The sequence below is a fragment of the Neolamprologus brichardi genome, chromosome 18, assembly GCF_056152115.1.
Source record: "Neolamprologus brichardi isolate AB-2024 chromosome 18, ASM5615211v1, whole genome shotgun sequence".
Lineage (NCBI taxonomy): Eukaryota > Metazoa > Chordata > Actinopteri > Cichliformes > Cichlidae > Neolamprologus > Neolamprologus brichardi.
The window spans coordinates 32,622,501-32,645,486 of NC_142121.1; the positions used below are offsets into that span (position 1 = coordinate 32,622,501).

At 41.3% G+C, this 22,986-nt stretch overlaps 2 protein-coding genes across 3 annotated transcripts in view; one reads left to right on the forward strand and one right to left on the reverse strand.

The window, feature by feature from the left end:
* Window positions 1-22,960, reverse strand: part of LOC102783154 (E3 ubiquitin-protein ligase MARCHF6-like) — a 24,303-nt gene extending 1,343 nt beyond the window's left edge. Inside the window, exons 1-26 of one of the 2 annotated variants that reach the window (XM_006802763.3) lie at window positions 22,716-22,960; window positions 21,577-21,676; window positions 20,886-20,959; window positions 20,626-20,769; window positions 19,995-20,067; window positions 18,811-18,991; window positions 18,013-18,262; window positions 17,023-17,084; window positions 14,757-14,789; window positions 14,378-14,429; window positions 14,214-14,272; window positions 14,041-14,121; window positions 13,476-13,544; window positions 13,258-13,332; window positions 12,894-13,028; window positions 12,686-12,805; window positions 10,791-10,891; window positions 10,027-10,164; window positions 7,108-7,300; window positions 6,953-7,022; window positions 6,665-6,846; window positions 6,422-6,556; window positions 6,043-6,132; window positions 5,743-5,875; window positions 3,152-3,287; window positions 1-2,354 (exon numbers count right to left, since the gene is read on the reverse strand). The exon at window positions 1-2,354 is cut by the window's left edge and continues 1,343 nt beyond it. In XM_006802763.3, coding sequence (XP_006802826.2) covers window positions 2,276-2,354; window positions 3,152-3,287; window positions 5,743-5,875; window positions 6,043-6,132; window positions 6,422-6,556; window positions 6,665-6,846; window positions 6,953-7,022; window positions 7,108-7,300; window positions 10,027-10,164; window positions 10,791-10,891; window positions 12,686-12,805; window positions 12,894-13,028; window positions 13,258-13,332; window positions 13,476-13,544; window positions 14,041-14,121; window positions 14,214-14,272; window positions 14,378-14,429; window positions 14,757-14,789; window positions 17,023-17,084; window positions 18,013-18,262; window positions 18,811-18,991; window positions 19,995-20,067; window positions 20,626-20,769; window positions 20,886-20,959; window positions 21,577-21,676; window positions 22,716-22,734 — 2,784 coding nt within the window. In that variant the 5' untranslated portion in view covers window positions 22,735-22,960 and the 3' untranslated portion in view covers window positions 1-2,275. The remainder of the gene's footprint in view (window positions 2,355-3,151; window positions 3,288-5,742; window positions 5,876-6,042; window positions 6,133-6,421; window positions 6,557-6,664; window positions 6,847-6,952; window positions 7,023-7,107; window positions 7,301-10,026; window positions 10,165-10,790; window positions 10,892-12,685; window positions 12,806-12,893; window positions 13,029-13,257; window positions 13,333-13,475; window positions 13,545-14,040; window positions 14,122-14,213; window positions 14,273-14,377; window positions 14,430-14,756; window positions 14,790-17,022; window positions 17,085-18,012; window positions 18,263-18,810; window positions 18,992-19,994; window positions 20,068-20,625; window positions 20,770-20,885; window positions 20,960-21,576; window positions 21,677-22,715) is intronic. The other variant, XM_006802764.3, reaches the window with a different exon arrangement.
* Window positions 8,034-9,674, forward strand: LOC148097820 (uncharacterized). The gene is made up of 2 exons (XM_087832590.1): window positions 8,034-8,448; window positions 8,546-9,674. The coding sequence occupies exons 1-2, from the start codon at window positions 8,122-8,124 to the stop codon at window positions 9,647-9,649; spliced, it is 1,431 nt and encodes a 476-aa protein (XP_087688716.1). The 5' UTR covers window positions 8,034-8,121; the 3' UTR covers window positions 9,650-9,674.
* Window positions 22,961-22,986: the final 26 nt, after the last annotated feature.

A 22,986-nucleotide genomic window follows, 5' to 3' on the forward strand; every position in this document is an offset into this window, starting at 1 on the left:
GAGGTGAATGTTAGTGTTACATAATTCGAGGACGAGCCACCTTCTTCCAGCTTCCTGCTATTCAAGGCTTATTTTCAATTAACAGTGAATTTTTTACATGAGAGTGCAGATAATAATCCGTTTCTCCCTCTGAAATCACCTTAAGGACCTGTGAGCAGGTGAAGACGTGAATGTGGGTCAGTTTCAGCTCATTTGTTTTCTCCTCTTCTGCCAGAGAAGCTAGCATATTTATCATGTTCCCGAAAAAACAAACAAACCAAAAAAAACCAAACTCCTCTTTTACTTCACCACAAACTGCTCTACTTAATGTTACCTATGCAACAGTAACACCTGGAAGTCCTAATAATATTTAGTAGCAGCTAAGCTAAAAACTACTTTGTAGGTAGGTTAACTCATTTTAAATCAGGGATGCAGAAAACTCTCAGCTCCATCAAAGCTCGTCTCAGTAACCTAAAAGATGTGGTACCCTACACCCTCAGTCGTGCTGTGAAGACCTTTCCGTAAACAGACGACACTGTCGTTAACCAATTGTCTCACTCCGCGGTACACTAACCAACAGGAGCACAATTGTAGGGACACTGCAGTGATGGGCCTAAGAATCTATGGATACACCATTCAGCAATTCCTGCTTTGCAGGTCCTGCAGTGACAGTCAGTTGGGCAAGCTGCACCAGTCTCTCAGTGGAGACACGAAACACATCAGACATCACAACGAGCCCATTTCCATCTACCCTACAAATATAGACAAAAGTTTAATGTGAAGCCAGCATTAGGGTGTTACTTGGTAACTAAATTGATTTGATGTGCTACGTCTTGACCTGACAGAGCTTAGCAAGTCACAGCAATTACATGATTAATCAGAGCAAGTAAATCAGGAAGTAAATAAAGCACCGACACAAGCTGGCTCTGTGTGAGGGGTGCTTGAGTTTTCCAGTTTAGTTCATTAGTCATGTTTCTTATTTTATACAGCTGATTTTCAGGTTAGTGTGAGTAGCTGATTAGCAGCACTGCCAGCTCTGTCATCTCTAAGTCCCTCTAAGAGTGATGTACTAAAAACAAACAAACAAAACACAACAGTCAGTCCACATTAAGCTGGGAAGAACATTTTGCCTCCAGTTATGTCCCACTTTCTCTGCTGAAACCTTTTCCAATCAGGCTGCAGGGTGTGTAACTGTAAAAAAAAAGCCCAGTCCAGGGATTTAGCATAAAGAAATGCAGTCACGTCACTTGCAAAGCAGCCGGTGGCAGCCATAGTGTAAACAGTTTGCCTGTGTGTTATCCTCTGTTCATCAATGGAGGCATTTGCAGAAATGAGCTCAACCACCTGCTGTGCTCCCGTGCCGTTTGGGTGTTAAAAACCTTTAAAATTTAATGGAGAGAGCTGAAAACTCATTTGTTCTGTGCTGTGACTTTTTCTATTCTCAGGTTTAGACCCTCTCCTTTGTAGAAGGTGAATTTGCTTCATTTTAAAAATCAGACTGATGTCCAAACTTACAGGCCCATGCCTCAAAAAAAACAAAAACAAACAAAAAAAAAAACAAAAAAAAAACAAAACACAGGAGCCCGTCCTTGGCGAGTTTGGCCATAAAGAAATGCAATTTTTATTTTTTCTAATTCTCAAAGGGTCACCTACCAGCTCACTCAAGAAATACACAATACTAAAAATCTATGAACGCACACATCTAATAAAAAAAAAAAAAAAAAAAACACAAAAAGGAAAAAAATACAATCACATTGCTACGTCATTCATGTCTCTCCTCATCACTGACTACTTCATTCTGATAAAGGGAGGTGAGGAAAACTTGTTGATGCACACAGGAACAGAGAGGGATTCTTGTTGTGGTTATGTACAGGTCTAAACAAAGTGTGACCCAGACACTATTTTACAACATTCACTCAAAGGGAAGCACAGTCTGAGGTAAAAAATCTGACTTCAACACAAAGCCTTTTAAAAACAAGTGAAATACAAATGAAAACTTCAGCTGCATTGGGCATGAACGTTTACCAGGATGGACAGTTGACGAGTTTCAGTCACGCTGTCAGCTTCTGCAGGTTTGGTGATCAGGATCCGTCTGCCTTCCCTCTCTAACCTGTCCCTGTGACTGCGGTGTGTGAGGCCGAATTAAAGGACTCGGCTGCACTGTTTACAGGCTGCGTTTGAAGCAGACAGCCGAGCAGGAAGAAAACAAAAGAGGTTTCACCGCAATACGTTGATGGTGGCTACTGGTGATGGGCTAGTGTGAGTGTGCTCCACTGATCCCACAGCACGGTTCGGTCTATGAGGAGGTGCTGTAGGAGGACACGCTCCTGCCCGCCTTACGTTCATAGTTTACCAGTCGCTGTCCAACCAGGTACCTGCAGGAGGGATGGAAACAGTTAGCTAGTCAGTGGTGTGCCATTCCATGCTGCTCTTTAAATTGTTTGCAAAGCTAACAAATATGCTAAGATCTTTCCTCGTATTCCCACTGCAGAGCTACAACTGCACTAACACGCTAGTAGGGACAGCCCTGGAAGCCGGCAGACATTTTACACTGTTTAATTTTATGTTGAAATATTTTAGGCAAAATAAAAAAAATGAAACACTATAAAAATATTTTTTTATGGTGACTTTAAAGTAAAAGGTTTGACTTGAAGACCAACGGCCTCCATTTGTGGTTTGTGTAAGACTGTTTGCAGAAAGGTGGCATGCAGAACAGCGGAAATCTGCTCACAACAAAAGCGATCGCAGGGAAGTTTTATGTGCAGTCCTGTGTACGTCTGTGAGACCGATTTCATCTAACGACAGCAAGCAACGTCCCACAACCACTTGCCAATGTTCATTTTTCTGTAGCAAACAGTGGTTGCTATGGTTACCAGTGGTAACCAGTCTCCAAGCCAATGTAACTGAGGCCTTAAAAGTTGTCTTCTTGGAAAATAAACTTCTCAGTGTCGCTCACACCTCCCTACTCTCTCCTTCAGAATTACTGATCAGAGCGTGAATACGCATCAATGAAGTCAAACATGACCCTGACCAAACATTTTTCCTGTCAATATTTGACAAACATGAATGGAATCGTGTTTCCACACCAAGGTTCCGCTACTGGAATTTCTCTGAATCCTACTAGAACACCGAGCCCCCCCCCCAATGTAAAAAAAGTATCACCACTACTCACTTGTCATTTTTGATGTGTTCGTAGAGGCGTTTGAACTGTCGTATCTGAAACGACAGGATTGCCAACAGGATGAAGACCATGAGCAGGAACGGATAGATTCTCCTCTCCACAAGTGTCTGCATCCCTGGCTGTACTCCTACATACAGAGGGAGAGAACAAGCAGTGAAACAGGAGCTGCTGTTTGGGTCGTCTTCAGGAATTGATGGGCTATAGCAGAGAGGGTGAGGTAAGTGCCAGAGAGCAAGTCACTTAACATTTGTCAAGAGTAAACATTGAGGAAAGACTAAACCAATCAGCTGCTTAGAGAACAGCTAACAGTTTATTCCCAGGAGAGGACTGGGAATTCTTAATTGACAGGTTGTTTAAATGCATGTGTTGTCTGTGTGAACATCAGAAATCCCTGTTTAAACCACACCTACATTTAATAGGCTTTGCATAAAAAGCAGATTTTAAAATGCACCCTGTCTAAATTAGTGAGGCTCTGCCGGTACCCTGGCCTCTGTGCCTGAATTTTGATCAGTTTCTAATTTAATCAACAACATTCATTTTCATTCTCAAGGTTGCAGAGTCTCAGTCTGCTCTAAATTATCAGTATCAGCAAAAGTTGTGTTAAAGGCAGAGGCGTTAAAGAAAGAAGAGTTAGAAGGGCTCATTTTAGACTAGAGGATGAACTGAGGAGCTACACTAAAGCTGTACCTCTGATGTACTCAGAAGTTAAATAAAGGTAATCTTGAACTGTGAATCATCTAAAGCTACTCTAGCAGAGTCCAAGAATGAGTATAATAAGTCTACTTTATGGATCACTGCTATTTAAAATGCTGTTATATCTAGGGAAAAATGACAGTTCATTACTAATAATCATAAAATAATAATTATGTTTAAGTTACACAATTTGCCCATAAGTTCATTTTCTTGTATTACAGAGAATTATGAGAAATACCACATAATGTAAACATAAACAAAGAAACCTGTTCATCTGTACTGCACAGACTGACTGTAAAGGTTTTGGCTGTTCCCTTTAGAAGCCCCCACTCTGCTTCCATCTACCCAGCATCCTCATCTGTCACACCAACCCTCTGTATTTCCTCCTTAACTACATCCATCACACTTATGAGTTCTTCCTGTATTCCTTCGTCTAGTACAGGTGTGGGGGAACTCCAGGCCTCAAGGGCCGGTGTCCTTCAGGTTTTAGATGTGTCCTTGATCCAACACATCTGATTTAAATGGCTAAATGACCTCCTCAACATGTCTTGAAGTTCTCCAGAAACCAGGTAATGAACTAATCATTTGATTCAGGTGTGTTGACCCAGGGTGATATCTAAAACCTGCAGGACACCGGCCCTCGAGGCCTGGAGTTTGACACCCCCTGTTACAGCAGGTCTCCCTTTCACTCTTGCTGCCATCCTTCTGTCACAAATCACCCCTCACATTCGTCTGCACCCTCTCCACCCTGCCTGCAGTGTTCTGCACCATCCATTGCTTTGTATTGACTTCAGTTATTCTGAAATCTTCTACCTTCACATTTTCACCTTCTATGCATTTTGCACCTCTCTCCCTCCACCTGTTCCCTACTCTCAGTACAGATCACAATGTTGTCTGCAAAAATAGTCCCTCAAATCCATCTCTAACTCGTACTTTACCACTGAATTGCTGTCCTCATGTACTGCACCACCCTGATGCAGTCCCACAGTTCCTCTCTTGGCACCTTATCATATGCTTTCTCTGGATCCACAAAGACACAGTGTAACTTCTGACTTTCTCTGTACTTCTCCAGCAACACTTTCAAAGCAAACAGCACACCTGTAATGCTCTTTCTCAGCATGAAGCCATACTCCTGCTTCTTAACCCAGCTTTAGCATCTCTTTCCCACAGCCTCACGGTGTGGCTCATCAACTTGATTCCTCTTTAGTTACTACAGTTGTGCACATCAGCCTTGTTCTTGGGGAAAAAAAATAAAAATAAATAAATAAATAAAAAATCAGGACAAGTACACTTCTCCATTCTTCAGGGTTCCTCTCACTCTCCAAGATTGTGTTTATCTGTTTGTTTGTTTTTATAAACCCTCCAGTGGTTTTGGTCTCCCTCTCCCTGTACTCTTTCCACCTGCATCCCGAATTATCCTCACCTGCTGCTTGATCGATCTAGCTTGCTCCCTTTGACTAGCCAGTCGATGCAAGTGCTTTTCTCTTTCCTTAGTGTCCAGCTTGACATATAACTCACTATAAGCCTTTTCCTGTGTCACCTCATTCTCAATGCAATGCTCCTGTTTACTTTCTTCAATTCCCTGAGTTTCACACTTTATTCATCACGAACCACTTCCTTTAAACACATTTGTGTAGTAGATTCTCACCACACACCATCTTGCAGTCTCCCAACACAGTTGATATTAAAATCTTAGATGAGGGGGTATGATTTTTTTTTTTTTCCATTAGGCCATCTACGACTCCAATTACAGAAGGAAAACTTTACCAGAAACATGAATACACCAGAAATCAGTCCTCTAACCACTAAAAAGTGATCTTTGTTGTGTACACTAAGGTACAAGAATATCCATACATCCCTGAAAGACACAGACATTTCAAGCAACATACCTAACAGTGGTGTAACACCTTTAGAGATTGTGTAGGGCAAACAGAGACACAGCAGCAGCACACAGATAACTGGGGCAGCCAGCCTACGCACAATGAAATGGAGGTCAATATTTCTGATGCCGTTAGCATACACCTGCAGGAAGGAAGGAGGGAGAGAGGGAGATTAGTTCCTTCATTCCAGTGTGGGAAAACAGGATTTTATCAGTTTGATGATACTGACATTTTTGCACATTTCTCATTTGCATTGTTTAAGTGTTTATTCGTTATTTTGACTGCAACTTTGAAGAATGCAAGACTGACCTGCTCAATAACGGTTTTAAGCCACCATTGAGGGCCCATCAGTGTTATAGCAGCGATGATTTTAGCATGAAGCACACCCAACGCCCAGTCCTGTCACACAAAGAGAAGCAGTCAGTACATAACCAGGACACAAAGACACCATCGCAAAATGTCATCACGTGAATGCTTCTAATGTTGACATGCCACCATCCTCAAAACGGACACAAGGTGTTGATTTGTTGCTGTGAATAGATCAATTCATTTAACATCACAAGCAGCATTAACAAGAAAATAAAATGGTTGAGAAGAATAAAAATAATGCAGTGACTAAATCCAAGAAGTAACAATTTAGTTCACCATTTAGAAATTTATTCACATTTTCTTAGGTAAGTGTTCCTACCTGCCAGGGGTAGAAGAGAGGCGTCTGGTCTAGTGGCACTCTGAGAGGAGCAACAATGACCAGCTCAAACAGCAGACCCAACAGCAGAGGAATTACCGCAGCTAACAGCAGGGCTACCACCACCGTCTTAAGGATCTGTTCCCATCAGGACATCACACCCAATCCATAAATCAGAATACAACTTGCCACAGAACAGCTGAGAAATGATATATTTGCAGTCGGTGGGACAGAAATCCACATTACCATGAGCGTCCACTCGTGGACTTTTAGCATGATGACTGTCCGTCCCTGTGGCATCCAAGACAGCATCACCGTGGCAGCTCGAATGGACAGCCAGCAGACGTATAGACCACTGGCTGCTGTGTACAGCTCATGAACCATGGCGCTGCCCATCCAGAAGGACATCAGCCAACGACCCACAAACACTGAGAGAGAAGGAGGAGAAGGTGGAGGGGGGAAAAAAATGACTAGCTGAAAACTAGGGCCAGGAGACATCATGTACACAAGATAATTTGCCTGCTTGCGTCTTACCTGGCAGTGTGAGGCAGATCAGACTTGCTAATAACAGTGTGACACACATGAAGACAACCAACAGAATGATCTGAACAAGAGGAAACACAAAACAGTTAACATTCAATATGAGCAGAGGCTTCAAAAGTGACAGGACTCCTGCGATGAGCACACACCTTTAGGGGGAAGTTGATGGGCCGGTGGTACGGCTGGAAACCAACGGGGCCACCCTGCTGCAGAATGGCTTGATGGGCAGCGTGAAGCCCTTCCCCGAGGCCCGGGATCCGGTTGTTGTTAACGCGACCAGGATGGTTATTTTGTTGGTTGTCATCTTCTTCATGGTCTCCCAGCAAGTAGGAGTGAAGATCACTGTGGGAGAGCCATTTGAGCAAATGCAGTCTTTTATTACCGTGTATGAGACTGAAGACAAAAACTAACACACACTGTGGTCTCTTTGTATGTCTCTTTGTTTAATTTCTCCAAATTACCACAACCAAAGGTCATCATAAAAAGTCAAATTGGTGCTTAAATGCTTCAGATTTAACACTAGAATTACTGACCCCTGTTTTTCCTGGTGCAAGTCCCTACTACTAGATTTACTGACCCCTGCGCAAATTTGCGTAAATTCCCCTGAACCTACCGGTAAGACCTCCTAGAATTACTGACTTTTTTATTTTCTGGTGGAAGTCCCGAGGTGTTAATCACCCCTGCTGAAATTTTCACAGGTCATCAGCTCGATTCTCCCCCTGTTTTTGTTGTGCAAACCACCCATTATCTTTGAGGCCTGGAACATTTACATTTGTTCACTCAGAGTAGCTCAGATCCAAGGCAAGAGAAAAATCTGTGTTACAACCCTACAATGGAGCTGAAGGCCTCTCAGCAGGGTACTAGGAGGTGTTAGGTTCAGGGAATTTACGCAAATTTGTGCAGGGTTAGTAAATGTAGTAGTAGGGACAGCAGGAAAAAAAGGCTCAGTAATTCTAGTGCTAGCACCCCGCTGAGATTTTCACAGGCCTTCAGCTCCATTGTTCTCCTGCTTTTGTTGTGCAAAACACCCTCCCCCAACCAGGAGAGATTTGTGTATGTGTAGGAGTGGCATTGCTTGACTACAGCACAGTGCTGTGCATAAAAGCAGACCGACCAGGAGGGAGAATCATTTCTTCTTCGCATTTCTGAGAACGCACATCAGGATGGCCTCCGTATCACTGCCACCCAGGAAGAACCTATCCGCGCAACAGGCTTGGGCCTTGCTTCAGGAAATGGACGAAGCAGATTCTGATGGAGGAGAGGTTTCATTTGTCCAGCAGGCCACTGATACCTCCTCAGAAGAATCTGAAAAGGAGACGGAAGAACCCAACATGCCTCCTCGGAAGAGGCCCCGTGGTACTGGGAAGCCCTGTCTGAGCCAGACGGCAAAAGAAGGCACTGCGTGGGTAGAGGAGGACAATGGAATGCCCAGTGCAGGAGCAAATCGCTCGTGCTTCACTGTGCAAGCTGGACCCACAGAGTCTGCTAAGGTTTGTCATTGCCATGTTACATATGATATTTAGATAAATCCATTTAGAGTGAGGTTCATGTAAATTTACCATTCTCTATTTGTTTATCTTCCAACAGCATAAAATTACAAGTGTGCTCCAAAGCTTCCTTTGCCTGTTAGACGTGGGAATGCTGCACACCATCAGAGACTGTACGGTACATCAAGCCCGCAGAACAGAGCCGCACTGGAATTTGTCAGTTCATGAACTGATGGCATTCATTTCAATTCTGTTTGTAAGAGCAATCATGTGTCCCGTTGGTGCCATTGTGGATTGCTGGTCAGAAAGATTTCTGGTGTCAGTAATCAAAGAGACAATGCCCCGAGATAGATTCATTTCAATTATGCAAAACCTTCGATTTGATGACAAGAACATGCGGGCAGAACGGGTGAAAACAGACAAATTTGCGGCGATCTCTGACATCTGGACACGCTTCAACGAGAACTGTGCTAAGAGTTTCACTCCAGGAGAACACATGACCATAGACGAACAGCTGTTCCCTACCAAGGTTCGTTGTCCATTCACACAGTATATTGCAACCAAGCCAGACAAATTTGGGATCAAGTTCTGGATGGCCACAGACTTGGACACCAAATATGTCTGCAGTGCATCTCCTTACTGGGGAAAGGACCCCAGTCGTCAGAAGGGAGAGAGGCTGGCAGAGAACGTGGTCATGAAACTGATGGAGCCGTTTTTGGATGATGGGAGAAAGGTCACAACGGACAATTTCTTTACTTCACTGTCACACAGACTGCTGCAGCGCAAAACAACGTTACTGGGCATGGTGAATAAAGTACGGCGTGAACTTCCTCAACTTGCGCGGATGTATTCAGTAAGAGCAGCAACACGCAGGTGGCCAGTAGCAGTTTTCTACAATATGCTGGACCTGGCGGCAGGGAATGCCTACATTTTGTACAAGGCATGTACAGGGTGGACAGGCAAAAGAAGATTGTTTCTGAGTCTTCTAGCTCGGGAACGTCGTTGCCGATTCATGCAGCACAAGGAAATATTAGCACAGCCTGCTGAAGCTGCTGTGCCAGGGACTGGAAAGACAACACAGTGCCAGGTGCAAGAGAGCTGCAACAGGAATTGCAGCAGGTTTACCTGTGCAACATGTCAGAAATTCACCTGTGCCAAATGCAGGGATGATGAACACTGGGTCTGCAAACGCTGTAAAGTTTGAAACACTTAAAACAAATAAAACAGACTTGTGTACCCATATATTGTGAATGTGTGTCTTTTGTATCGATATGGCAGGAATTTCTGAAGGTCGTAACACAGAGGTTTGGCCTGGCTTGGATCTGTGTGTGAGCAAATGCAAATGTGCCAGGCCTCAAGGATAATGGGTGGTTTGCACAACAAAAGCTGGAGGAGAAACGAGCTGACGACCTGTGAAAATCTCAGCAGGGGTGATTAACACCTCGGGACTTGCACCAGAAAATAAAAAAAACATTAATTCTAGTAGGTGTTGGGTTTAGGGAAGTTACGCAAATTAGCGCAGGTTTAGTAAATCTAGTGTTAAATTGGCAGTGTGTGCGAGTGTGTGCATCTCCAGCCTACAGCGCATATCCAGCTGTGAATGTCCAGGCGTGGATGAGGCGCTTGAGCCACTGGCGAGTGTGGCCCTGCTCCAACAGTGCTGGCAGAACCACCTGAAGCAGCAGCAGCTCCAACGACAGCTCACTGACCGGGGCGTCACTGCAGAGGAAGAACACAAACCAAACTCATTTCACTTCACAATGTACACATCACGACCTTTGAGCAGTTCATTTTCTACAGATTTCCCATTTCCACAGTTTAAGTGCTTTAAAGACAAAGATAAAGTGTATTTTAAATTATGTCAAGTGCTAGAGCCCAAATCATGTTCTTGAAAATGTAACTGGATTATACGGTTTCTTTAATATAGTTCATCAAAATAGGAACCGCAGTTATAACTAAACTCTATAGTTTTCATCACAGACGTCCCAACATAACATGAAAACTAGACACTGCTCCTCAATTCAGACAGACTCATGATTATCGTATCCATTATGATTAGACTACAGTCATTAAGATCATCACAGTACATTTTAAACGATGACCTGGATGACTGAGAACCTTCACAGACATTTAAACGATGACATTTATCAGATCAAAAGCGTTATTGTAATAACATTTTATCAAACATTTAGCTGTTAGAATATTTGGTATGCAGAACAGAACATGGTTGACTGCAAGTAGCACCCAGGGGTCTTTTTACAGTGACTTAGGAAAAAAAACCCAGTAAACTCTGCAGTTTGGGGTCTTCAATAGTTTTCGGAATTTCAAATGTTTACTCTGTGTACCTATAAAGCATGACATTGTAGGGAAGAAAGTTTGGGAACAGCAGCTTGATGATTCTTATAGGAAGCCAAAGCATCAGGAGAACAATGGAGCCAAACACCACCTGAAAATGTGTACACACACAGATATACATATGCAAGTCAACAACACTGTTAAATCATCAAATTTCAGAATGGATGATGGATCATTTAACCAAAAAAAAAAAAAAAAAAAAAAGAAGGGCATTCAAGTGTGCACAAATGTCTTATGAGAAAACATCTTATGACAGTTTGATTGCAGGGTCAGTTCAACCAAACATTAGGAGTGTTGAGATTAATGGATACAGTAAACAGATTTAAAAGTCAGGCATTCAACAGACTACACTTTAAACTCAAAAATAATGTCAAACTCTGAATCTCAGTTCCTGTGAGTCTCTTACTAATTTGTACCATTCCTACACAGAGAGAAATGTCAGGACTACTGTGTACAACACTGCCTGACATGTTTACACGACATTAGCAGCTTACAAAATGTGCTCCGATAACTAAGTGCCTGCAACGCCACACACTTTCCTAATATTTTAACAAGTTGATGTGTTTAACACTTAAATTAAACACTGTGTACAATCACAGAACGTGTTGAACAAGAAGTATTTGTGCGTTGATGACCATTCTTGAGCGTGTGTTGACTACAGTTTAAAAAAAAAAAAAGTTTTGTTGTTGTCAGTAAAAGAAGAGCAGCTCTCTATAAATGAAGTCATGTTGTGTGTCATAACCAGGTGTATGTGTCTATACACATTCATTAAAAGTGTCATTAGAATTAATATGATGCTGGAGTAAGCATTGCCCGGTCTGCGTCATCTCAGTAAAAAGATTATCCTCTTTGAGGTAAAGCCAAGAAGTATGCCACAGCTTCATTGCTGCATTAGTTATGCTTTTCTGGAATAAACCTGTATGTGAAATAGTGGAAATAATCAACCTTGTATCGTTTTTTTTTTTTTTTTTTTTTTTTTTTTAAATTGCTACGCTTCCTAAACCCTGAAAGGTTTGAAAACTTTGAGAATGCAGAATGGCTGGTTTATTTGTGCAGATCAAGAGAATATTTATTTCCATAAATGCAACGGAAATAAATCCAAATTTAATTTGCTCAAAGCACTGAGAAAAGAAACAATCTGCTAACTTGAATGAATTAGTCTGAAAGGAATTGGGCTGAAATTGCTCTAAAGAGCTGAACTGAATGTATCTGTGTGTGCATCAGAGCTGTGGCAGTAAAGAAAAGTGAATATTCAAAAACAGATGGAGAGAGACAGACTTGCTTCTGATAAGTACAATGTCAACTGACAGAATAGACATTGGTTAAAAATAACACCTCTGATGTTGGCTATTTTTCCATGTAATCTGTGTGTTCAGAGGGGTGACGTTAAAAGCAAAAGAACATATTGTCCAACAAACAAGAGTCCACTCAACTTCACTGTATTAAGATGGCAGGGAGGCAGAAATCTCAAAAACTTAAAAATGTACAAAGCACTTTGTTTTCATTTCCCTACAGCAAATATTTATCTAGCCATTCCTATGCTTGTATATGCGCTCATACACATTTCTTCTTTTTTCAGAGACTAAATGTAAATCTTATTGTTGTTCAATTCAATTTAAATAGCGCCAAATCACAACAACAGTCGCCTCAAGGCGCTTTATATTATAAAGCAGACCCTACAATAATACATACAGAGAAAAACCCAACAATCATATGACCCCCTATAAGCAAGCACTTTGGCGACAGTGGGGAAGAAAAACTCCCTTTTAACAGGAAGAAACCTCCAGCAGAACCAGGCTCAGGGAGGGGCGGGGCCATCTGCTGCGATTGGTTGGTGTTCAGTCACGCTTCAGGTTAAATGTAAACTGGAGAATGTTTGACTGACCACAGAGAGTATGAACCTCCGCAGGTGTCTATAGATGGGCAGGTGGATCATCTCTTGGACTGGGTTAAAGTCTGGATCGTTCAGGTTCCTCAAGAACCACAGCACACCTGGCCGGAGCACCTGCACACAGCATGAGGGAAATCTCTAATTTTTTCAGAAAACATTGTTTGAGAGTTTTCCATGTCACTGTCCGTAACAACCCACTTGCCTCTCTGAGCAAAAGGATGAAGGAGGCAAAGTAGAAGACGTAGACCATACCGACCAGCCAGTGGAGGAACATGGTGGTGCCAGGAGCAGAGTCAAAGCTCTGCTCCCTGTCCTTCAGAGTGGCATCAAACATCTCCTGCAATACATAAAGACAAAGGTGTTTAAAATGTGACCAGCTATAAAGCAGTTTTTAGGAATTGTAGCATTTTGAGCATTTCACAATTTAACATTGTTTTTCCTTCTTGATCAAGTCGCTGCACATGCCGTCAATGTGAGTGCAATCAGTGTGTTTGGCTAGTCATTAAAAGCCAGCATGCGACTGTATCAACAGGATGAGCTGAGCTAACTCTGCATGTTTGTCTTACCAGTGAACAAATGTCGAGCCACCAGCCGCAAATAAGTGGGAACAAGCCTATCTCCATGGCAACCAGCAGGGACACCTGCAACATAGAAAACACTTGCAATTTAGCTTCTGTTTACAGGTAATCATAATTTCACTAATTATTGTTTCAGCTGAAAGCTTTGCTATTTAGACAAACAGAAAACCAAAACCAACACAGAGTGCTGCATCGCTCTATTTTACCTTGACAACAATGTAGCAGACACCCAGCAGGCGTCTGGACCTCTGGAACTTCACTAATGAAGCCAGGGCCTAAAAGAGGGGCAGTTAAGGACTCACAGAAAGTTTGACAACCTGCACTTCTTAATCAGCACTATGAAACAAAGCCTCATCTGAGATACAAACAGCTTCAAGCTAAAGATGATAAATAGTTTCTCTTAAGGTTTTTTGGGACCGTGCTTAAAAGATGGCCTTAAGACCAAAAACCTCTCCAGATATTCACAGAAGTCCTACTGTAGCTAAATAATACCCCCCTCCCCATTTTGTGACATTTTAGGTCGCATATCCAAAAATATACGACGTTCATCAGGATTTGTAGTTACCCTATAGTATGTAGAAGTTAGATTATATTCATGTTATAGGACAATACATTTGATGATGATTTAAATAAGTGGATAAGTTAAGAACTTATAGCAAAAATATTTAATAAAAACTGGACAAATTGTCCTTGTAGCAAACATTACTAAGTGATAAATCAACTACACTCTTAGTGTGTAAGATTCAAATACTTGTATTAGGTCAAGGATACATGGCAGACAATAAGGGCTCCAGCCAGGAGGATGTACCCCAGTATGGTGGTTATAAGGCCGTCAAAGTGTGAGGCTTTGATCTACAAACAAACACAAGAAATTCCATTAGTGTAGGTCAAACTCATGGTACAGTACAGTGTTCAAAGTGTACACGTGTGTCCTAAGCACTTACATAGTCTTCAAAACCAAGTCCAACCACTGAGAAGTGACCAATGTGATATGGGCAAAATGCTAGAGGAAATACAGAGGGTGTATTAGAAGTGAAGTGAACCCATGACTCTCTCATAATGTACTCATCATATCATCATCACGTTACTCAAACATACTGGGACTCACCAAAGACCAGAATGAAGAGTGTGTTGAGAGACACCACCCAAAACACATGTTCCTATAGAGGACACACAACAGAACTCCAGCTTTCACTTTATGAAAAAGTTTATTTTGAAATTCAGTTAAACTATTATTTCAAACTTTTAAAAGCAACTGCTACAGATCAAGTCAGCTCCATCATCCTGAACACCTTCCAACAAGATCAGGTGGCTACGCATTATTCTGTATTATTTTTAGTGATTTTAAAGGCTTTAAAGTGGTTTGAAAAACAAACAATGAATCAATCATTAATCTACACTGAATGACTAATTTTGGCAGAGAACATTTTAAACAGTGTATAAAATAGTGTCAGAAATGTAAATATGAAAGATAGATGTAAAATTACCAAGAAAACTAGGGAACCATCCAGCCCCAGCATCTGGAACATAAAGTACTCGTTAGAGTCACCATTTGAGACCATTCAACACATGAATTCAGGTAGGGGTGCAACGATACACAAAATTCATGGTTCGGTTTGATATGTTCATGTGTTACGGTTCGATATTTTTTCGATACAAAACAATGTTCATGCCTTTTTAATTTGTCATTTATTAAATTTATAAATATATATTTTAATTCAAAAGTACAGTTTGTAAATTTAATGTTGCTGAAACAACAAAATAATAATAAAAAAAAAAATCAATCAGATCGAGAAATTACTCATCTTTGGAAAAGAGAGTTTATTTCAGAGAAATGGCTCTTTCCAAAATAAAAGCTATACTATATGCTTCTTCTGGGATACATTCTCAGCAGCATATTAAACATATCAGGTCACCATAAGGAGAATCACGTGCTAACGGTTGTCTAAATGACTCGGGTAAAGTTTGTAGCATGCGTGCTTGTTGTTTTTGTCTGCTTCCACTTGTCTTTGCACTAGGATGATGTCAGCGTAAATGCGCAGTCATATTCATTGCGTTCCCACTAGTGCTGTCAGCGTTAATCTCGTTAAAATGACACTAACGCCATAACGCGGCAAATCTCCATTAACGAGTTACTGCGGACCGCCCAGTGGGTGGGGCTGGATGGCGTCACCACGTTAACGAGCCAACTGCGCTAACGCACTTGTTCCCACCAATGTAATTGAGCATTGCGTGGCACATCCGACAGCTGCGCTCAGCGGATCTGTATGGGCTCAAAATGTGGTCATAAATATTTTGTACTTGTAAATCAGTTTCGTATGTGTAAAAAGATGTGTGTGTGCGTAAAAAAAGGTGTGTGTGCATAAAAAAAAAAAAGTGTGTGTGGACTTAGCCAAAAAAAAAAAAAAACCCTGCAAGTTACAAGTACGAATTTTGACCCTATTTTTCTTCCTTTCATCTGATTGGTCAATGTCATGTCAATCACAAATGTAACAATCCAATCAGAGAACAGATGGGTTTGGCTGTCGAGGGGCGCTTTTTTGAACTGCAGGTCCTTGAAGGGTAATAGAGTTTGAAGCTGGAGGATCTCTATATAAATATCCGATAGCAGCTAGGTCCCCTAACTTTCAGCAGCTGTTGAAAGGATAAATTTGTGGTATATCAGTTAGAAATACCATTATTACTTTAGGATTAGTTTAACTCAAAGTCAGGGCTGACCCGGGACCATTGCTGTGAGTCACAGTGCGCAGCATAAAAGTCCTTTCACATCGGACGCAGGATGTGCTGCTAAGGCTAACTGCTAACTAAAAGCAAAGGATCCAGAATTTGTTGCGCTGGCTGCTGGGTCTGTGGGTTTTTGCAGCAGCTCTACCTGTACTAGATGCACCTGCTCCTTGTTTTTTCTATCTCTGACTTTATGTCCTCTACAAGAGTTTCCGTTTTTCTTGCTAGTTCTTCAAATGTTCAATAAAAACATGTATGCTAATTCATAACGAAGAAAGCTTTGTAATGAAGACTGTCATTTTCAAAACACTGCCTTGACTCGGACGACCACAGACTGTTTTCCTTCGTGGCGATGAAGGAAAACGCTGGGTTGGCATGTAAAAGGGCATTTATTCCCTTCAAAGACCTGCAGTTCAAAAAAAAAAAAAAAAAAATCCGACAGCCAAACCCATCTGTTCTCTGATTGGATTGTTACATTTGTGATTGATAAGACATTGACCAATCAGATGAAAGGAAGAAAAATGGGGTCAAAATCCGTACTTGTAACTTGCAGTGTTTTTTTTTTGGCTAAGTCCACCAACAAATCTTTTTTACGCACACACAAATCTTTTCTTTTTACACATACAAATCTTTTTTACACATACGAAACTGATTTACAAGTACAAAATATTTATGACCACATTTTGAGCCCATAGATCTGCACTCGACAGTGCAGCCGAGGCGGAGTAGTCGAACGCAGATCCACTGAGCACTCACCACAGACAGCATCGTCAGAAGAAAAGTTGATAAAATAAATAAAAAAAAATTTGTATTGTTCGATACATATGCGTACCAAACCAAAAGCACTGTATCGAATGGTTCAATATTGATACGAGTATTGCTGCACCCCTAAACTCCGGCTAATAAAAAATATATAATAATAATAATAATAATAATAATAATAATAATCGAAAACAGCCCTTAACAGGTGCAGTTTCAGTCACGTGGCTTTACAGAGCAGAAAAGAGAAGAAGAAAAATAGATTCCTACCCTCTCCCAGGTCAGCTCCTCTGCTGCACGGTCCCACTCCAGTGCATTCCAGTTCAAATCTTCTGCAAAGGAGAACACAGACCAGAGAAACACTAAGAAACAACAGCAGCAGCGAACCCTCTTCCTTCCCTTATTACACAAGTACATAGTACTGAAGGGCTGGACTTTATCTTTAAAGTCATACCCAGACGCTTTTGGAAACCCCTCCAGTGTGCATCATCATGTGTAGTAAAGGTAGTCCAGACACATCATGTATTAAAAATATGATGAAGATAAAAAAGGTGGCTACGAGGCACTCAGGATACTGAACAGAATTCAGCTGGAGAAGTAGTAAAAGGGCTGACTTGCCCCTAAAGAGCAAACATGCAGCTGAAAAAGGAAACAGCCAATCATGTTGTTTCTCTGACACACATGTACAGTAGAGGTTGGCACATCTAGTCCCCATTGTAGTTAACATGTAAACAAATACATTTTTTTAAAACTTTCCTAGTTTACTGTAACTCTAATGCAAATTAGCTTTGCATTTATTCAGTGCAGAGATGCTGACACCCTCGATTTAGTGGTTACTGAAGCTGTGAGGATCTGTATCAGGAGTATAACTTGCAAAGAAAAAACAAAACAGAAACCCATTTTGAAGCTTTAGGGCAAAGACAAATATCTAAAGCTGGTTTTATTAGATCTAGCCTGCGGCTTTTATGTCCCTGTGACCACAAAAATCAATACTGAGGCTCTCTCCATTTATTTAGATAAGAGCTTACAAAAAACAACAATAAAACAAAAAAATAACCCAAACCCAAAGGCCTTCCAAGGACTTTGTAAGACTTGGTACACGTCGTGCTTCTTACTGAAGGCTTTTCAAACATTACTGATTCAAAGCCACAAATGTCCAGAACCACTCATCTGTCAAGAAATAAAAACGGTGCCACAGCAGAACAGCAAGTGTTTAAAACAAACACATTAAAAATAACGTTCCGAAAAATGCTCGCCTACCTTGTCCTCCATCATTGGCATCGGCAGCATCTTCCTCCCTCCCTTCCTCATCCTCTTCTTCCTCATCATCATCCTCCCCTTCATCATCATCATCATCGTCTTCATCATCATCCAGTTCTGCCTCATCATGGTTGCCAGCTTCGTGCACATTAGCAGGCGCCAGCCCATCTGGACCAAGCTCTGCAGGATTCTGGGCAGCTTCAGCATCTGCAGGATCCTGAGCATTGGCTGCAGCGTTACCGCCCACACCCTGTGAATATAATGAAAGACATGACAGTTCATTAATAAAACCTGCTGAAAGTTAATAAAGTAATTTTGTGCTTATGTAAGTTCAGTATTTGAAAAACAGAAAGAGTATTTTAATCAAACTCCTGCCTTGGGGTCACTATGGAGTTTATATCCACATTGTCCAGATGTGACCACTAATGTTTGGGATGCAAAATGTAATTCATCACTCCATCGTTATCACATTAAATATTCACAGGGAGCTTTGAACACCATTAACGGGCTGCTGTGTTAGAATGGGACACATGTACAACCCGAAAACACAACACCTCTGGCCAAATCTGTCTTCTGCTGTCAGAGATTATAAAATGTATGATTTTAACTAGAAACTGTTTTGAGCGTTAACTAGCAAACTTTTACAGATATGAGTCTGTTGCTATGCCAACCATGTCAGAGTAATGGTAAACTGTAGCAGGAAGCTAACAGAATCTAGGAAGTCTTTATCAGCCCCACTCTTGCTCAGAGTTAAAGAGGAGGAAAAAATGAATTAAAACAAAAACAAACAAAACGCACCTGATTAGCTGGTGCAGGGCCGTTGGGCTGATTAAGAACCAGTGGGGGTTGATTTTGCTCTAACCACTGAGGAGCGCCTCCATGCACAATCTGCTCTCTGAGCCACACCAGGCTGATGAAGGCACATAGTGTGCATGTGACCACAAAACAGCCTTGGAGGCAGTCAGCAAGCAGGTTTTGCCTGTGAGAAGGAGACATGGCATCAATTTTCAAAAAACATTCAGATTATTTAAGTAACACTATTTCCGCCACTAATGAGATTTTGCAACCATTACAAAGAAACATTTGACCGTCACTGATGAGATATTGAGTTGTTGGGATTTTGGAGGACTGCAGAGCAGAATGTTTGCATTGGACAAAACCAGTTCCACATTTGCTGTCTGTTCATGGACATGTAGATGGACACATTTGGAGGATGAAAATTACACATAAGTTTGAAAACAAGCAAAGATGCAGCACTGTGAACAGAGAGGAAAAGAGCAGCACTGCACCACACAGCGGAGCTAATTAGCATGCACGCTACAAAGCAGAGAAAATGTCAGTGCCCACGAAGAGGTCATCACAAGCCAAAATCCTATTTTGGCTTGTGATGGCGCTTAGACCAACTGAGACTGATTTAGGGGATTTAGTGGAAAATATATTGAGGTTCAGAATCTGCACCTTAAAAATGTTGTTGACATCATTTAACGACTGAATCTTTGAATTTTAACAGACTGTCAGCAGCCTGCATTTAAAGAGCGACTTTATAAATGAGGAAAAGAAATAAAGTGTAAATCAGCTGGTTCTAGTGCAGTGGGAGGGAAGGAGTCTGAGATAAACTCGGAAGCAACAGTCTTTCTGGAACAGAAATTTATAGTTTCCCATGATCTCTGGGTTATTCAGAGTTGCTAGTGACAGTAGTTCAGCTTGATTGAGAGACAGAGGAGAAATAAAAGAAAAGGGTACGTTTTATGAACAACATTCGGGTCAAACTAATCCAAATGACGAAATGTGAAACATGCCATGCATTCTTCTGATAGGGCTGTGAGGAACATGAGAAGCACACAAAATAAATAAAAAGTGTTGGGACGCACCGATTTAAACAGCAACACTGTGCAAGCCATAAAGAAAACAAAGTACACGACAGAACAAATGCAGCTTGACTTTGTGAGAGAGGAGGCACAAAACCAAAAGCAGACACTTACGTTGAAAGCATATCTAATGGTAGGGTAAGGAGAGAGCTCACAGAGCCGGTAAATAAACACTTGTAGATACGACCTGTTGGGAAACACAGAATGAAAGCAAAATTGACGGGAAAAAAAACAAAAAACAAACAAACACAAAACCCCCAACATGGCGATCACTTCTCAACTAGTTTATAACTAAAACCAAACTGCTTCAAATTTGTACATTTATGGTGTTACATTTCACGCTGTGCTGAACTAAAACATCTAATTAGAGCACATGTGATTTATTTATGCTAGTCAAACATTAGTTTGACTAGCATAAATAGCCCAAAGGGTCTATTTGTTTTCAAGCATTTTTTTTTTTTTTTTTTAACTATACTAAACTGGTTGCAAGTTCAGTCAATTAACCAATTCAAATGTTTTACCTCCACTTAAAACATAAAATTTCCCCAAATCTTTGTTTCACATTTGATACTGCGGTTTCATATGCAAACACAGCTGTAGTGTGTTAGGACATGTTCAGGTGATGGAAAGCTTAATACATTTTTTAAATCCTCTTATGTTTAGAGTAAAATTATTATTTAAATATACTGACAAACTGACAAATAATGAAAGTAATCGTTAGTTGCAATTCCAAGATGTGGCTTACATGCTGTGAGCGGTACCACACCTAGCCAGGCAAAGGCCACCAGTGTGTAGTGTAACCAGTATCTGATGGCTGTTCCAATACTGGTGACCAGCCCTGCAAAGATGTCCTGCACAGGTAGGCGAGACGGCATGTCTGGAGAATAGACTGATGAGAAGAGCAATACAGAAATAAATTGTCAGACAATAATTGGGCATTTGAAGGCACTAACAACAAATGAATGCAGTCTTAAGACATTGAATGATTTAATAAAAACAACTTACTTGGTGTAAATGCAAACCTGTGTTTGCATAGTTCGCAGTATTCTTTTCTACTGTGTTTCAGCCACTGCAGTAAGCTGTGAAAACAAAATGAAACAGTGAATTTACCCATGTCTCATAGAGAATTGCACAAGAATCTTCCTCAGTAGTCTCTGAACGCGTCCAGTGGTATCAAGGAACAAGATGTTAGCACACATCCTTAAGTCCTTAAGCAAGGTGGGTCCTCTGTGGATCACATTTGTTTTTCCAGCAAATCCTACATTAACCTTGGTAAGATTGCGATCTGGGGAATTCTGAGACCAAGTCAACACACTGAAACCTTTTTTCATACTTTTAAAGCATTCCTGAAAAACTTTTGCAGTATGGCAGGGCAAATTACTCCTTTTGAAAGAGGCAGCTCTAGATTTATTTATTTATTTATTTTAAATAGATGGCCAAAGCAACATCCACATGAAAGGCAGATCTTACAGCATCACAGTGAGACTGCCCCCCTCCAAAAAAGGCAAGGTCTGCAGGATAAATCCAACTGTTTGCAAATGTAATTGGAAATTCACATCTAGTAATTTCTGTGGACTGCACAACCACGTGCACTTGCATGTGACCAAAACCTGCAAGCTGCACATATGGCCATGAAAAGCAAGCGAAAAGAGAAAACCATAAAGTTTGTACATGAACATCTTGCTCACTTGCATACCATTCCTGATGGATGAACTTGATGCTGCCGGTGCAAACACAAGGGTGGTAAAGGGGCTTGTCCTGGGTCCCCTCTGACCGACATACCCGGCAGATATCGGCTGTACAAAAGGCACACAGTGATAAGAATCTGCATAGCTAAAGACAGTCTGGCAGTGCTATTTTAAAAAACAAAACAAAACAACAACAAAAACCCACCAAACATATACTGAGCCACACTAATAAACACATGTGAGCCGTAAAACAAAACGACTAATACCTTTCTACAAAACGCTGACAGTGTACATGTGTCAGCACTGAATCTGTGCATTGGATTCGTATTTACAGTGACTGTAACAGTATGGGTCAGACTAGGGCACACTGTAAATCCTTGGATTATCAGTGTCACTGCATGACAAAAATAAAATGACTATAATTAGCCCAAGAAGTAGGAGCATAACACCAGTTAGGATAATACCCTTAGCTATATATATTTATGGTATATCCTTCAGATATATGCTAGTGGCTAAAAACAATTTCATTCTCGCTCAGGGAAAATATAATGGGCTTGTTGTCTGGAAGTCCAAATATACTATAAAATGCAGGCTTTTGGAGTATGTCGAGAGCATTCGTCATAATAACAATTTCTCTTTAGTTGAACTCGCAAAGTTGTGAATGAGCCTTGTCAAATGGTAGCCTAAATGCGTTAACCTGCCAACCTTACCAAGGTACCGCTAGCTTATTATGTCATACTGTTCAGTACGCTCCCATAACGGTTTCAATGGCTCAACTTATTAAAGGTTAACTCATAACTAGATAATTTTGCGTGTGGCTTCACTGTGAATTGGACTCCCTCTACAATTTCTACGTTGTAACCACTATCCAGTGCCCATGTAATGCGTTCTCGGATTTCTGGCTCCACATAGACCTGACAGCTTATAGGGTGTAAGCTAATGCCAGCTAGCTGGCTGGTTGGCTAACGCTAATTGGCTAGCGGTTTCTCTAATTCTGGCGAACCTTTGCCGAAGTTTAAGACAACGGAGCCGTGGTCGTTGCTACCAACAACAGTTAAGGGCCAGTTAGGTCACATGCAAAGTCAGCATGAATGGCTTTACCATTTAGCGCAAATAATTAAGGTAATCAAGTTTGGGCATTAGCTACCTTCTTCAGCGGTGTCCATCTTGGCTGGCTGCTAAAGCAGCCCTGCTCCACAGCAGTCCGGATTTAAGCAGTCCGTGCAGCAGCGATGACTGCCGGCTATCTACATATAAACATTTCTAGGAAGACTTTATTTCAGTGCCCTGTTAAGTTTGACGTCATCATGCGTTTCAAATTAAATTCAGCCTGTTTTACTTCATGGCTCATCAGCTAGCGGTACACAAAACAACAAGTATTAATGCGATAGTTTCACCACTAGATGGCAGCTCCGCGC